Below are 14,093 nucleotides of genomic sequence, written 5' to 3'. Positions count from 1 at the left end.
AGACACAGGGAGAAGGCACGCTCTGAGGTGTCAGGAGAGAAAGGACAGGACAAAGGGCAGCAGGAGAAACATTGAAAGTGGGACCCAGACAAGCTGAAGGGACAGGGCAAAGCAAAGAGTAATATTTCCTGTGACCCATCTTTGCTACTGAGAGCCACTTCTGGGGCACCCAGGCCAACCAGCAAATGGGTATGTGCATAGGCCACACCTGTATGAGGGGTGGCATGCTAAGGAAGCCACAGTGACTTCCCTGGAACCTCAGGGAAGAATCTTAGATCTTTTACAAGAGTCAAAAAACAAAACAGGGAATGTTGCTCAGTTAGGAAATTTATCACTTCCCTGGGCTTACATTTGTTCAATTAAAATGCCCATCATAGATTGAATCACAAAGATGATCATAAAGGAGTTTTAGTCAAGGGAAAGAAGGCAGGTTTTCTCATAGGAGGACACAGAGACTGGAAACAGAAAGACAATATGGAAGTTAGGACCAGAAGCTTTCTCTCTCCATCTCAGGCCTTCACCCTCTTCATCTCTGAGTCTGGATCCATCATGGAGACAGAAGGAAATTCCACGCAATAATTTCTCCTCATCCCAGGCACCACACAGTCCTGTAGCCCAGGGTTTTTGGGAAGTTCAAGGGCTTTGTGACAGTCCAGAACACTCATGAAGTACCAAAGACAGGAAAGACATTTCCCAAAATGACACCACTTCCTCCCAAAGGCCCTGGGGCTGGCTGTGCAAAGAAGACCCGGATGAGGCTTAGCTTATCTCTGTGATTATGAGACAAGTAATTCATGGAAGTGAGATACTGCTGCTACATCACTCTACTTTGTGTACCCTGGGATCACAGCAGAAAACCTCAGCCATCCACAAGTACTCTATCTGCCTCAGAATGGTTCCTCCAACATGCCCTGTACTTTCTGGGGACCCACCTTTCTGCACATGGAGGGCTAAACAGAGTAAGGCAATTTTCCCTTTTGCCTGAAAACGACATTAACGATATCAATGCAATCATACTCCGACAGACAGTGGCACAATCCACAGCAAAGGCAAAGACATCAAAAATCCCTGGTGAGTGGAAGATCAGTACCTGTTCCGACTTCCCCTAATTTAGCCACATGAGCAACCTACAGACTGAAACTGGGAACCAGGTCTCACAGCCCGTAACTTCCTGTGTTTAATTTCTTGAGGTAATTTTCGTTAGGATCCCGGGGACTGAGATCAGCAAAGACATGGCAACATTAACAGTTGAGTAGCTGGGGGGTGACTTGGAGGAGGTGGTATGGAGATCTCTGAGTCAAACCCACCTGGGTTGAAGCCTCAGCTTGGCCCCTTCTGATCCGTGTGACCGACACAAGCTAACTTGGTATAAATTCTCTCTATCTCACTTCCCTATGAAAATGAAAGACAATGCCTACATCTTTAGACTATGATGATAGTACTAAATCCTGAGCACTCTCTCCCTACAATTTTTTTTTATTTGTATATGTTTATGACACATAACAAATACACTCACAACGGGGAATTGGCCAGTAAACATACTGCATCTTGATCCTTTTTACAATTCTTCACCAAAAGAAACTTCACAGAAACACATAATTTACTTTTTAATTTTTATTCTCTCTCTTTCTCTCTGTGTCTGATATCACACAGATATGTATGTCTCAGAACTTTCAAATACATGAATCTTAACTTTCTCCAAGGCATTCATGAGGTATGTTTCTGCACAAGGCTACTTACTGTGACATTTTCCCTGCTGCAGTGAAAAACCTAAGTCAGTGGTTTAACAAGCAAATGAAGTATTGCTCAAAATGGGTTTGGATAATCTGAGAAAAATAGGGTAAGTGTCTTCCTGAGAATGTTAGAAGAGAATCACCAGCATCCCTCAGTCACTATATCGTTGTTAAGCTGGAGCTGAGCTGAAGAATTTATCCCCTTTGACATGACAGGTGATTTCTATCTCTGGTAGAGGAAGGAAGACCATCTCATGTGCAAGTGGAAGTCAGTTACTGACAGCATGCACAAGTTTCAAAAATTAGTCTCTGGTTACCACGGTGACACAAACATTACCTAACAACTCCTTGGGTTGTAAGTAGCCAAGAGCATGCTGACTACATTATTTTAGTGTAGAAAAAGGTCTCTATTTTTAGGAATACTTGCAAAAAACTAGATGGACTGAACCAGCAGGCCCAGGAGAGACCAGGTCTGGCTCCAAGAAGCCAGAATTTACCCTTGTCCCCGTCCTGTGCGTGCTCAGCTCTGTCTGTCTGTCTGTCTGTCTGTCTCTCTCTCTCACACACACACACACACAACTGAGCAGGAGGACATGACATTTTATTTACAAACAAAAGGGCTGTGATTAGGAAACTGAGTGTTCTGACTCCCTGAACTCCTAATAAAAGAATAATTTCTGCCACCACTTGTGGAAGACCAAAGACGAAAGGCCAGGTGTAGGTGGCCAGTCTCTGCGAAACTCAGCCTTCCTTCAGAATTTCTTACACAAAATGAGACTTCCCAGAAAATGACTAAGATGCCTCATTAAATAATAAATTGACCCTTGTTCTCAGTAGTTCAAATTTTCTGAGTATATATGAATTTTAACTAGGAAAAAGGAAGCAGGATTATACATGATATTATTAATGTTTAAATTATTCCAAGAACCAATGAACAGGGCACAAACATTCTCAATCAAACTTTGTGGTGACTTCTGCCCCAGAGCACCACACTGGGTATGCAGCAACCTGCTCTTCAGAGAGGAGACCCTGGATGTGTTCCCCCAAGGGCACCTCAGTGTCCTGCTTCAGAAGACACTGCAGGGCATCTTCAAATGAAGAAAAAGACACAGCCAAGGACTATGCAGTATAAATCTCCAAGTAGAGATTTGAAAATCTGTGTTTTCTATTTTATTTTTTTATTTTGTTTTGTTTTGTTTCATTTGCAGTACGGGGAGTTAAACCCAGGGTCTTGTCATTGAGCAACAGCCCCAGCCCTTTTTAACTTTTGTTCTTAAATTTTGAGACAGGGTCTTGCTATGTTATTAAATTGCTCATGTTGGGCTCAAACTTGCTATTCTCCTGTATCAGTCTTCTAGGACACTGGGATTACTGGGAGCCACCACTCCCAGCTAAAGTCTGTAAAGCTCACATTTTCTGACATCTGAGAATCCCACCCTTACTGATCTCCAGTAAGAAGAGGTGTCCAGACCACGGTGACAAGAGACACACTAGCCAGGAAGGTACACACACCAGCTCACTGTAATCAAAGATAGGACTACTCCTGACTCAATGGCTTTTTGACCACAATCCAGGATACAACTCCAGTACAATCTATATGCATTGTATATGTAGGTGAGTGAAACATACATTTCAAGAACAACACAAGTGATAGTCTCTGAACTATTCTCATTTTCAGTGCTGGCGAAACCAAATGAATTGATTCCCATACCCATGGTTAATTAACGAAACCATGGCAATACAGCTAACTGCTAACATTTAATTCTTATTTACATCTGTTTTATCTCAAAAAATAACATGCGGAGTTTGTATAAAGTAAAGGACAGCTATTAAGAAAATGGAACAAAGGGAAAATAAAGACAGGAAACCGAATGTTAATGGACTGAATCAAATGAATCAAAGGTAAACTTAATGCATGCAACCACAGCCTTCCAGGAAATCTAGTCCTCTCAGTCATGCACAGCTTTCTAGCAATCAGAGTGGAGAGCAAAATGAGAAGGTATGAAATTCCCAGTGCCCATCTAGGAGAATGAAGCAATTTCCAAGCAGCTTTCTGAGGCCTTGGTGAGCCCACTGCTGCTAAATGAGGGCTCAATCACTGTCTAACATAACAGATGAGGCATGGGTGGGAGCGGGACACTCTTACTCTTTTCCCTTTCACCTCCACTGCATTCATGGATAAAAGTATAGCCACTAAACTGGGTGTGGCGGTACACTCTGGGAGGCTGAGGCAGGAGGATCACAACTTCAAGCCCAGTCTGGGCAACTTAGTGAGACCCTGTCTTAAAATTTAAAAAAAAAAAAAAGCTTGCTAGGGATGTAGCTCAGTGTGAAGATCCTGGGGTCAATCCCGAATAGCATACATACACACACACACTACAGCCACTCTTGGGACTACTGATTGGCACCAACTGGGACAAAGTAAGTGCACCAGAAACTGAGGTCAACAAATGCTCCCTTCTCCCTTCTCCCTTCTCCCGGAGCGCTGCCACTTATTTCTGATTCAGCACCAGCCACTTTGCCTCATGACACTGAGCCGCTTCTTCTCTCTGTTCCAAGAAAGCAGTTACTGTTCCCTATGCATCTCAGTGAGCTCTCTCACAAACTGGGCCAAATACTAAACTGAGAGATTTCCAAGACAAATCATAAAAGCACAAGATCTAAATTTGCTTCTTAACTATAGAGTCATGGATGTAGCATCAGTCTAGCCATTTGACCTCAAAGATTCAGCTTCTTATCCGTTACACACACACACACACACACACACACACACGTATGCATGCACACATGCATGTACACACGCATGCACAAAATACTTTCACATCACAGATTAGACTTGAAGAAAAGAAATCGCCTAGCTCAATTTCTGGTATGCAGTCTGGTGTTCAATATAGTTCCCTTTCCCCACCAGGGAGCACTCAGATATTAATTTAATTCCTTCCAGGGCCACTGTAGTCTTCAGAATCTCTCCCCATGTCATGTCATTTGAACTTACTAAAAACAGTAAAGTCACCCAAGAAGAAAGCTGGTCTCCAAGAGTCACAGAACACTCTCACTGCCCACACAATGCCACATTTCAAAAGGTGTCTTGTCACTGTCTCAAACACTTGAAGCAAAAACTTTAAAAATGGGGGAGGAGGGCTGGGGATTTAGCTCAGCGGCAAAAGCGCTTGCCTGGCAAGCGCAAGGTCGTGAGTTCAGTTCCTGGTACCGGAGAAAAACCAAAAAAAAAAAAAAAAAAATGGGGGAGGAAAAAATATCCAGGAAAAGAGAGCTAAGTCATTAAGTATCAAATAAATTTGTTAAGCAAGCAGTAAGAAAGAGAGATCATTAACATATTCACCACTAGAATGCAAATGCAGTTTGCTCAACAGGACTGGGAAAGATATTTGGTCTTCACTCTTGAATGGGTTAAGTATCATTTTCCTGGTACTAAAGCAGTAGTTATTTGCATTATAGACCCTATGTTCATCGATGGCAAAGACGTAAAATTTAGGCTATCATGTCTAGTCTTGAATTGAGGAAATATCAGCCATGATTTACTTAAATATAGCTTTCTCAGATTAAATAACATGGTCGACCTACCTTTTCTGTGATATAGAAGTTTGAGCTATCAGCATGCTGCAGTGCGAAGTATTCATGGTTTTCAAGAGACCACCTTAAAAATACAAGTATAAAGTGATCAGAACAACAAAAATAATGATTTTCATTTCTATTAGCTTTATAGAATTAGATGAATTAAATAGCCTGTGATTACAATCAGGATAGTCCTAACATAAATACATCTCCCAAAACAGAATGGCACCAGTCTGCCTTCACTACTTTGAGATCAGTCATTTCATATGTAAATGTTCCAGGCTTATTCTAACACTCAAAGCACTCATCTTCAATCTTGAGGTGAGAGATCTAAATACGAATTGCAACGTTCTTCGCTATTTTGAAGGACTGAAGCAGAGAGACGAAAACAAAAGAATGGCGACAATTTACATTTTTGATAACTGGTCCATTTCAACTGTCTCTGAATTCGAGAGTTCCCAGTTGGTACACTAGATGCAGACTGGAATACTCCAACTAAGTATTCTAGGTCTTATATAAATTCCAATACAGTGTTCCCAGCCTGCTTTGTAAATCGAAAGATCTCGTGCAAATTTCATATGTGCTTTCCTTTGGATTGCAGAACAGCTGAAGAGAAGTAGGAAAGCCACATCAGTGTGAAATTCCACGTGGCAGTGACACTACCCACAGATGGTGGTAGAGTTTTAAAAATTTGTCCACATTCTGTGGAGACCTCAGGGATCCTTCCAGTTTGTATCACACAGGGTCTGTATCTAACTCAGGAGCCAATAGACTGCTCCCTATTAGGTGGCACAAAAAGAACACCACTTTCTAGACTAAGTAAATCCATCCCCACGTGCTCCTAGCCACCTCACACTTATGCCCTGGGAGAACTATTGGCAAAATTTTGGTAGAAAAGGATATGTAACTTTCAAATAGTATTTCTTAGTGATTTGGCCAGGTCAACTGGTGAGTTGTGAATACTATTTGTAATCAATATTTATTTATGATACAATGAATAATATTTGCTATCCCGCTGGAAATTTTGCCTGTCAAATTATAAGCCTTCATGCTTTACATGAACATGAAGCAACACTTACCCATCACAGACTTCCTTTATTATTGCAGACAGTGGTTTTTTCTGCAAAATAACAAAAAGGGAAATACTATGAGTTAGTTTCATTTCATTATTTTGTTTTGCTTTTTAAAAAGAAGCTACCTATTTTTAAAACGTGGCAAGGAGAATCTATTCTTAGCTGTTACCAATAAGTGTCTTACTTTTCTGAAGGTAAGAATCTCTTAGGCATTACTACCAAATTTATTAAAGATATATTGCCCTCGTGGTCCTTTTCCTATACTTAGCATTGTTAATAAACAAAATATGCATCATATTTAACTGTGCCTTATTAACATGAGGATGACAGTGTAGCCGTGTGCAAAGACCTAACAGGCAATGGCAGGCTGCAAGAGCAAGGTGTACCCAGAACCCCTCCCACACAGCATGCATGCCATAACCTTGTGGCTTAGACTCATAGTGTTTTTATGAGAACATGTGGCAAATGCAATGTGAAGCATTGCAAAACTGTTCCTACAAAGTACATAGAATTCTTCTCCCAAATGTGGCCCTGATAATGCCAGTCTTGCAGCAGCTTGAACCGGACACACTTGGGTAATTTGACCATGACACCATGTGCCATGTTATCAACTGGCAGGTGACTGCAGCTGTGTTCTTGCCCTGACAACCACAGTTGTGCACCACCTGCCCCACCCCCCACATAGAAGGAATGCAGGGAAGAGACACTCTGGCTTACCCAGAGATGCCAAAACTCTCTGCTTTGCATGCAAACAGACACTGTCTCCTGGGATAAAGACGGGTGTATTGACCAAAACAACAAATTACAGACAAAAATGGAGGGGGAAGAGAGGAAGGGCAATCAGAAAAGGAGAATATGGGGTCCTGGATTTAAAGAGTTATTATGGAGCTAGGTGTGCTGGTGCACACCTTTAATCTCAGCATTCCAGGGGGCGAAGGCAGGAAGATCTTAAGTTCAAGCCCAACCTGAGCAATTTAGCAACTGAGTGAAATCCCATCTCTACATAAAAATTTTAAAAGGTTGGGGATGTAGCTCACTGTGAAAGTCCTGAGTTTAATCCCCAGTACTGGAAAACAAAACAAAAATAAACAAACAACAAAATAAGCCATGGTCTACTCCTGTCCCTCTGAAGGGCAACAGGGCACCTGGAAAGAGATTCTGAACCAGGCAGGCCAGCTCAGATCCTACCTGTGTCCACCTGTCTGCAGTATAACCTATTATTTTTGCAGTCCATCATTTTATTTTTGCAGTCTGCCGAACCCCAACTAGTTTGTCTGTAAAGTGGTAACAGGAGCAATGCCCTCAGAAGTGTTAGGAAAATTAAGCTATTTTAGATTAAATAGGAATGAATGTTATAAAGCCTAAGTCTCCCTAAAGGATGAGGCTTCCTTGCCCTCCCATGTCAGCTGAGAGCTCTAGTCCTCCATTGAGCTTTGCCCCTGGGATCCTGGCCCCAGGGCACAAAGCTGATCTGTCTGTCCTGTTAGTGAATCCAGACACTGTCCCCATGGTCCCTCCTGAGGGCTTCTCTAGCTCTGAGTGAACTCCCACAACTGTGACCTCCCCCTACCCACCACTTCCTGAATCCCATGGCTACCTCTGCCTACCACTATGAATACAGTGGGTGTGGAAGGGAGAGAGAAAATTAATTTCTCTTTTTTTCCCTTTTTTAAAGTTACTTTTTATTTATTTAAATATTTTAATGTATTTTCATTTTTAGTTGACCCACAGTAACTGTACATAGTTACGGGGTACAGTGTGACTTTTCAATATATGCATACCATGCATAATGACCTGATTAGGGCAATTGGCTTATCTATCCCTCTGGATGTGTATCATTTTTGTTGTATGTTAGAAACATGCAAAATCCTCTCTACTACCTATTTTGAAATATTCAATTAACTGCTGTTGACCACAGCTAATCTCCTGATCTGTAGAACATTACAGGTCATTCTTGTGGGGCCAGGGTGTAGCTCAGTGGTGAAGCACATGCTCAGCATGCTTGAGGCTTGCATTTGACCTTCGCTACCAGAAATGAAGTTATTCTCTTTGCCCCACTGCACCTCTGTACCCATTGACCATGTTCTCTCCATCATACCCTTCCCATGCTCTCTCCTTTATTCTCCATTTCCTTGAGGTCAATATTTTAGCCTCCATATAAAGGAAAAATATGCAGTACTTGTCTTTCTGGGTTGGATTTCTTTCACTTAACGTAACATCCTCCAGAAGAACCAAGGTCATGTAGGAACTGAACGATTTGGGGGTATTCTGCACAGCCTGAGTCAATCTCCTTTTCAGTAATATTAGAAATGGTGATGGGGACTATGGTGAAGTCCCATGGTACAGAAGTCCTAGGCCTTGGCAGGGATATTCCACTGTTGCTGGCTCTAGCTGTGAGCTGAGGGGCAAACATGTTCTCATAGGCAAATCACAAAGGAAGGCTAAGAACAAACATTTCCCCATAAGATGAAGATTTTACATTTCTAGCTACGAGAGACCTCCCAGGACACCATATGGGATGGGGCCCTGTTAGGGAGTCTCCAAGCCCTAAATCTTCCTACTTGTACCTTGAAAAGCAAAGCATGACACCAGGGTTAGGTTTTGGTCTTAAGTTTCATTGGGGCTACAGATCAGACCAAAAAGGGATTGTTGAAGTAGGTCAAGGCGTGAAAAGCAATTACTCCCAGAATTACACTTTTTAGCTGAGGACCCTCAGAGAGTGATTCGGGTTTTAATTCAAGCCTGATTCATAGATACAGAAGCTAGGCAAGAGAGAAAAATCTCTAGGGTACTATTGTATCTAGAAGATCCTGAAGTCAGGGAGATATATGAAAGGAATAAAGACCATGGAAACACAAAGCCTAGAGACTTAATAAAGATTAAGAAAAACTAAACCACAGATAGAAAGGAATGACGGTAAAGTGAACACCTTTAACACAGATGAGCTGACTAAAATGAGTGTCACGTATGAACAGAGCTGGCTCCATGGCCCACACCTCATCCCTTCTCACATCTGATCCCTTGCACTCAATACACTTTAGCAGTTCTCACCTTCCTTTTCCCATCAGCCTTATTTGACATTGTTACTGCGTCTTTTTAAAACCTCTTTTCCAGAGTTTCTATGATATGATATGTAATCAAAATATATAGTAAATGCTTAATTTTAAAAAAAAAAAGTTGTCACAGTCAAATACACATTGCCATGAACCCCACCCAAAATACTCCTCCTCACCTGCAATACACTTAGCCCATCATTTTTGCTAACTTCTGAAGCCATTCTGGAAGTACTCTTTCATGAATGTCTTTATAAGGTGCTATAAAAAATACAGAGAATGCTGCTGCCTGGTGCCATCCAACAGAAAGACAAGCTTGTGAAAACCTGATGCCACATCTTCAGTCACCTTACTCACTGGATCTGGCACTGTACAACTTCTGGCTCTTCCTCAATAACCATGGAAAATAAAAGCTTTGAATCAATTCAAAACAATGAGTCAGCTCTGACAGCACAACCAAATTAAGACATTCATGAAAAAGGACTTCCAGAACTGCTTCAGAAAGTGGCAAGAATGATGGGATCAGTGTGTTCAAAGCATGAGAGACTACTGAGGGCAGGCATCAATAGTAATGTGTCTCTTACTGTTATTTTTTTTTAAACATTCACTGTATTTTTCAGTCACACCTTGTGTGACATGATATTTATAGCCAACTCTTCCATAAAGTCCAAGAAATACTTCACAGTTCCTCTTTTACCTCTAGCTTCCTAGTTTCAAATTTCTATTTTTGTCTTCTGTGCTTTTGTTTAATCAGCCAGTCCTGGTGGATTTCATTCACTTCAACTATTCTAAGTCCATAGCACTGATCCCAAGCGCTCACTTGCCAATCTCTCACTGACACAAACTTTCAACTATTTTTCAGACAACTTATTAAATGGACAGGCAAAAACCACCACTCTCACGATTCCCTAGTCTTCCGTCTACCCCAGGGGCATCAGGCCCCGCTTCCCCACCGTGCCCTGTCAGGACTCTCCTACTCTCACTGTGACACTGTTGCCACCAAGGAAGCTCATCAAGTGTCACCTCTTCACTGTTCTATCTAGTTTCCTACCGGGTTATGCAGACATCCCTCTCCTACACCTCCTCTGAACTCCTGCCTCTCCTCATCCGGCTTCCCACTCTCATGACTTCTGCAACACACCCTTCTGTTCTGCAGCCCCTCACTAGTAACCGCTGCCATCAATCTCCTACCATGTGCTCTGCTGGCAAACCAACTCCAGCTCGTCTCCATCTGCTCCTGCACTCTACTGCTACCCTTCTGTGTTCCTCCACTTGCATTCCAGAGAACTTGTCCTTGCTTTCTCCTCCTCCCTCACCCTACTCTGAAATCCGGTCATTTGCAAAACGCCAAGTCTTGTCATTATTTCCTCCACAGCCTGTTTCCCCTTCCTCCTTCCCTAACCTCTCCCATCACTTCTGTTCTCAGGATGCCACCCCCAGATCCTGCAAATAAGTCTCTGCCTTGCCAGTCTCCCAATCTCCCCGTTAACTAGAGTTAGCACCTACATTATAGCTGCCATCTCTAGGCACATATCCTTCATCCTCCCTTGAGAGACATAATCATTCTCTTTGTACTTAGCACATTAAATGAATCACTCCCAGGGACTTTGTGTACCTATCTTTTCTTCTTGTTCCTTGAGAACAAGGCATCTTAATTCATCTCTGTAACTTTCCCTATCCTCACTCCTCAGTTCTAGTTCCCAGAGAATGTAGGTGCCAGTAGAATCTAAGAGGAAACTCAGTACATTTCTGTTAAATGAAAAACCCATACATTCAGTCACATTCCTTTAAAACACAAACATAGGGGCTGAAGGGGTAACTTAGTGGTAGAGCGCTTGCCTAGTATGCCCAATGTCCTGGGTTCCATCTCCAGCATCGTAAAATACAAAATAAAATATAAAAATGAAACCAAAAACAGTGCAAACATACAGCCAACTATTTTTTTTTTTTTTTTGGTTTTTCTCCGGTACCGGGAACCGAACTCACGACCTTGCGCTTGCCAGGCAGGCGCTTTTGCCGCTGAGCTAAATCCCCAGCCCCCTCAGCCAACTATTTTAGCTGGGTTTATCAGATGTTTCCTACTTCCTATCACATATACTCCTGCTGGGTGTCTCCAAGCAGCTGCTGGCCATGCGCTGCCAGACACATAACAACTCTCACTGTCCCCTGCACAGAAGAGCTCCCCTAGGAATTCTGCAGTGCATGACTTGGAAGAGTGCTGAGCCAGGAAGCTGAGGAAGAAGGCAACAGATGATGAAACAGATAACAGTCCGACAGCGAGGCAGGACCACGCAGGTGAGCTGTTCTGATCTAAACAGACCAGGCTGACCAACACCAAAGCAGAATGCACAAGCCTGGTGTCACAGCTTGTCTTACTTTCTGAATAAAACCCCCATGGGACACATGCCCATTGCCTAAGCAGTAAGTTCCAATCAAACACATCTCTGGCCCAAGACTTATCCCTTAACATTCTCCCCAAAGGTTACATGCTTTTCTCTGTCCAGTTCTCCAAGACCTGGAGGGAGGTGGGCTTCCTATACATGGCTAGGTCTCTGTAGGCTCACGGAGCAATCTGCCTTTCACCTCCTTGAGGTGAACAGCCCTGGAGGAAAGAACATTTCATCTAAAGGGAGGAATCTGGTTTTTCTCCCTATGACCCCACAAGCCCTAAAGGAACTAACAATTAATTTCTAGGCTCTCTTTGAAAATATGTGGATTTAGAATATTGAGGCAAAATTATTTTAACTGCTTCAGTAGGTTTCCATAACTTATGGAAAAATCAAATTTAGATCCTTAGGATTTTTGTTTTGACAGTCAAAATTACTTTCTTGGACTCCATAATGAGCCAAGATCAAAAGATCAAGAAAATTTTTCAGGATGACCTAGAGGGTTACAGTGGCCAGGCGATCTTGCACTGTGGCTCCAACCTACATTTTTCTCCCATTCCCTTTAGCCACAGTGAGGTCATCTTGCAGCCTACAAAAGTCTTTCTTCACTTTATATTATTCTGGGGAAATTTTAGTGTTTGCAAAAATATGTGCTAAATGAAGTATGCATTTCCATGTGAATCTGACTGACCACGTACCCTGCATTAAGAAATGACCTTTCTTTTAAAGGATTTATTATCCTCTTTTTACTTAATCTCTTATTCTCTAAGAGTTCCTTTCCTTTCTCTTTTTTTGTGCAGGGTTGGGGATGGAACCCAAGGCTTTGAGCACGCTAGGCAAAAGCTTCAGCACTGCACTATAGCCCCAGAAAGAGTACTTACATTAGACCCACACAGAAAGATCTTGGCTTTCTTTTCATGGAATAGGCTGGATTCCTGAAACCAGCTACATTTCCAACAGTTCTTTTTTAATCTACCTCTCTGTTCCTGAAAGTGGGTGTTATTCCTTTTCTCTCTTGCACGTTTAATAAAATGCCAGAGCCACAAATTCTACAGCCTACATCTTCCATTCTGATCCTTCTTCTAAGGTATGTTCCTCCATGAACTATGGTGTGAGTCTGGGGAGCTACAAACATTTCCTGCCATCCCTTCCAGCTTAATACATGCACTTTACCAAACCAGAATCTCTTTTGGTCTCCTTTTTATCTCTCAAAAAATCTGATCACTCTGTGACCTAGGGCTCATGTTCCTTTAAGACATCAGAGAGGCTCTTAGGACAACCCCGGTTGTTTGTTTAGGAGGTGGCCAGGGTGGCCTGCCAGGGAGGCTCCTTCCCAGGGGACCCCCAGCTGTTGTCCCTCATCAGAGTTCCTCTAGCCTGGCCTGACGAGCCCTGGCAGCCCCAGGCTGCTCAGCCACCTGTCCCTGTCTGTTAACCAAGACACCTGGCCTGGAAACTCTACTCTGCCCCTTGTACTGCTGTATTTCTGCCTGACACCTGCACGCTGAGGCTGGCAGCACCGCACCCATATGCCCACACACCTGTTAGCGGACTCACATTGTGGGTCTCGATCTCCCCTCTACCATCCATACTCAGGCTCAAGCCTGCCCTAACACAAACACCACCCAGAGACGACCTGGCTCCATCCAAGTGTATGCATTCATCTCACCTGCATTTAATGGCACAGGAAAAACTGCTCATGAGATGATTCAAGTGAACAGGCACCTGAAGAGCATTTAGGATGGTGACTTTTTATCAACTGCTTGCTTCTCTCTACTTTCCCTCAACTGTAAGCTTTTGAATGACTTAGAAAAAGTCTTCCTGGGACTGAACCTCAGTTTCTGTAGTGCCTGGCTTTGTAACCTTAGACCTACTCTTCTCAACCCCTTGTTTTCCCTTCTGAAAGGAGGACAGACACATTCCCTTGCACATCGTAAAGCTGTGAAGATGAACTGGAATAATGATGTAAGATCCTTGGACTTGCTCTCTACAGAGAAGGGATGTACAAGATACTCACAAATAGATCCTTTCATTTTCTATATTCCCTGTTTGGACATTTCATAGGCAATTTTAAAAAATGACCAGATGCAGAAATTACACAAATGAATGAATAAATATCCAGTTCTTCATTCTTTTTCACAGTGACTCTGGCCCTCTGTGCTGTCTTTGGTCCCTGTCTCATCCTGGTCCTTATTCTTTTTGTCCTCAGTGGTACTGGGGTTTGAACAAAGGCCCTCATACTGACTTAGACCTTTTTGTGCTTTGTGTCTA

At 42.7% G+C, this 14,093-nt stretch overlaps 1 protein-coding gene across 4 annotated transcripts in view; it reads right to left on the bottom strand.

Annotated features, from left to right (window-relative positions):
- The window catches only part of Elmo1 (engulfment and cell motility 1), a 535,944-nt gene that overhangs the window by 404,120 nt on the left and 117,731 nt on the right, over positions 1-14,093 (bottom strand). For all 4 annotated transcript variants that reach the window (XM_013521230.1, XM_005397755.2, XM_013521231.1 and 1 more), the window contains exons 3-4: positions 6,389-6,429; positions 5,319-5,391 (exon numbers count right to left, since the gene is read on the bottom strand). In XM_013521230.1, the coding sequence (XP_013376684.1) occupies positions 5,319-5,391; positions 6,389-6,429 (114 nt within the window). The remainder of the gene's footprint in view (positions 1-5,318; positions 5,392-6,388; positions 6,430-14,093) is intronic.

This window comes from Chinchilla lanigera, unplaced genomic scaffold, assembly GCF_000276665.1.
Source record: "Chinchilla lanigera isolate Chin_1 unplaced genomic scaffold, ChiLan1.0 scaffold00059, whole genome shotgun sequence".
NCBI lineage: Eukaryota > Metazoa > Chordata > Mammalia > Rodentia > Chinchillidae > Chinchilla > Chinchilla lanigera.
This window is presented reverse-complemented; position numbering and strand designations above follow the sequence as displayed.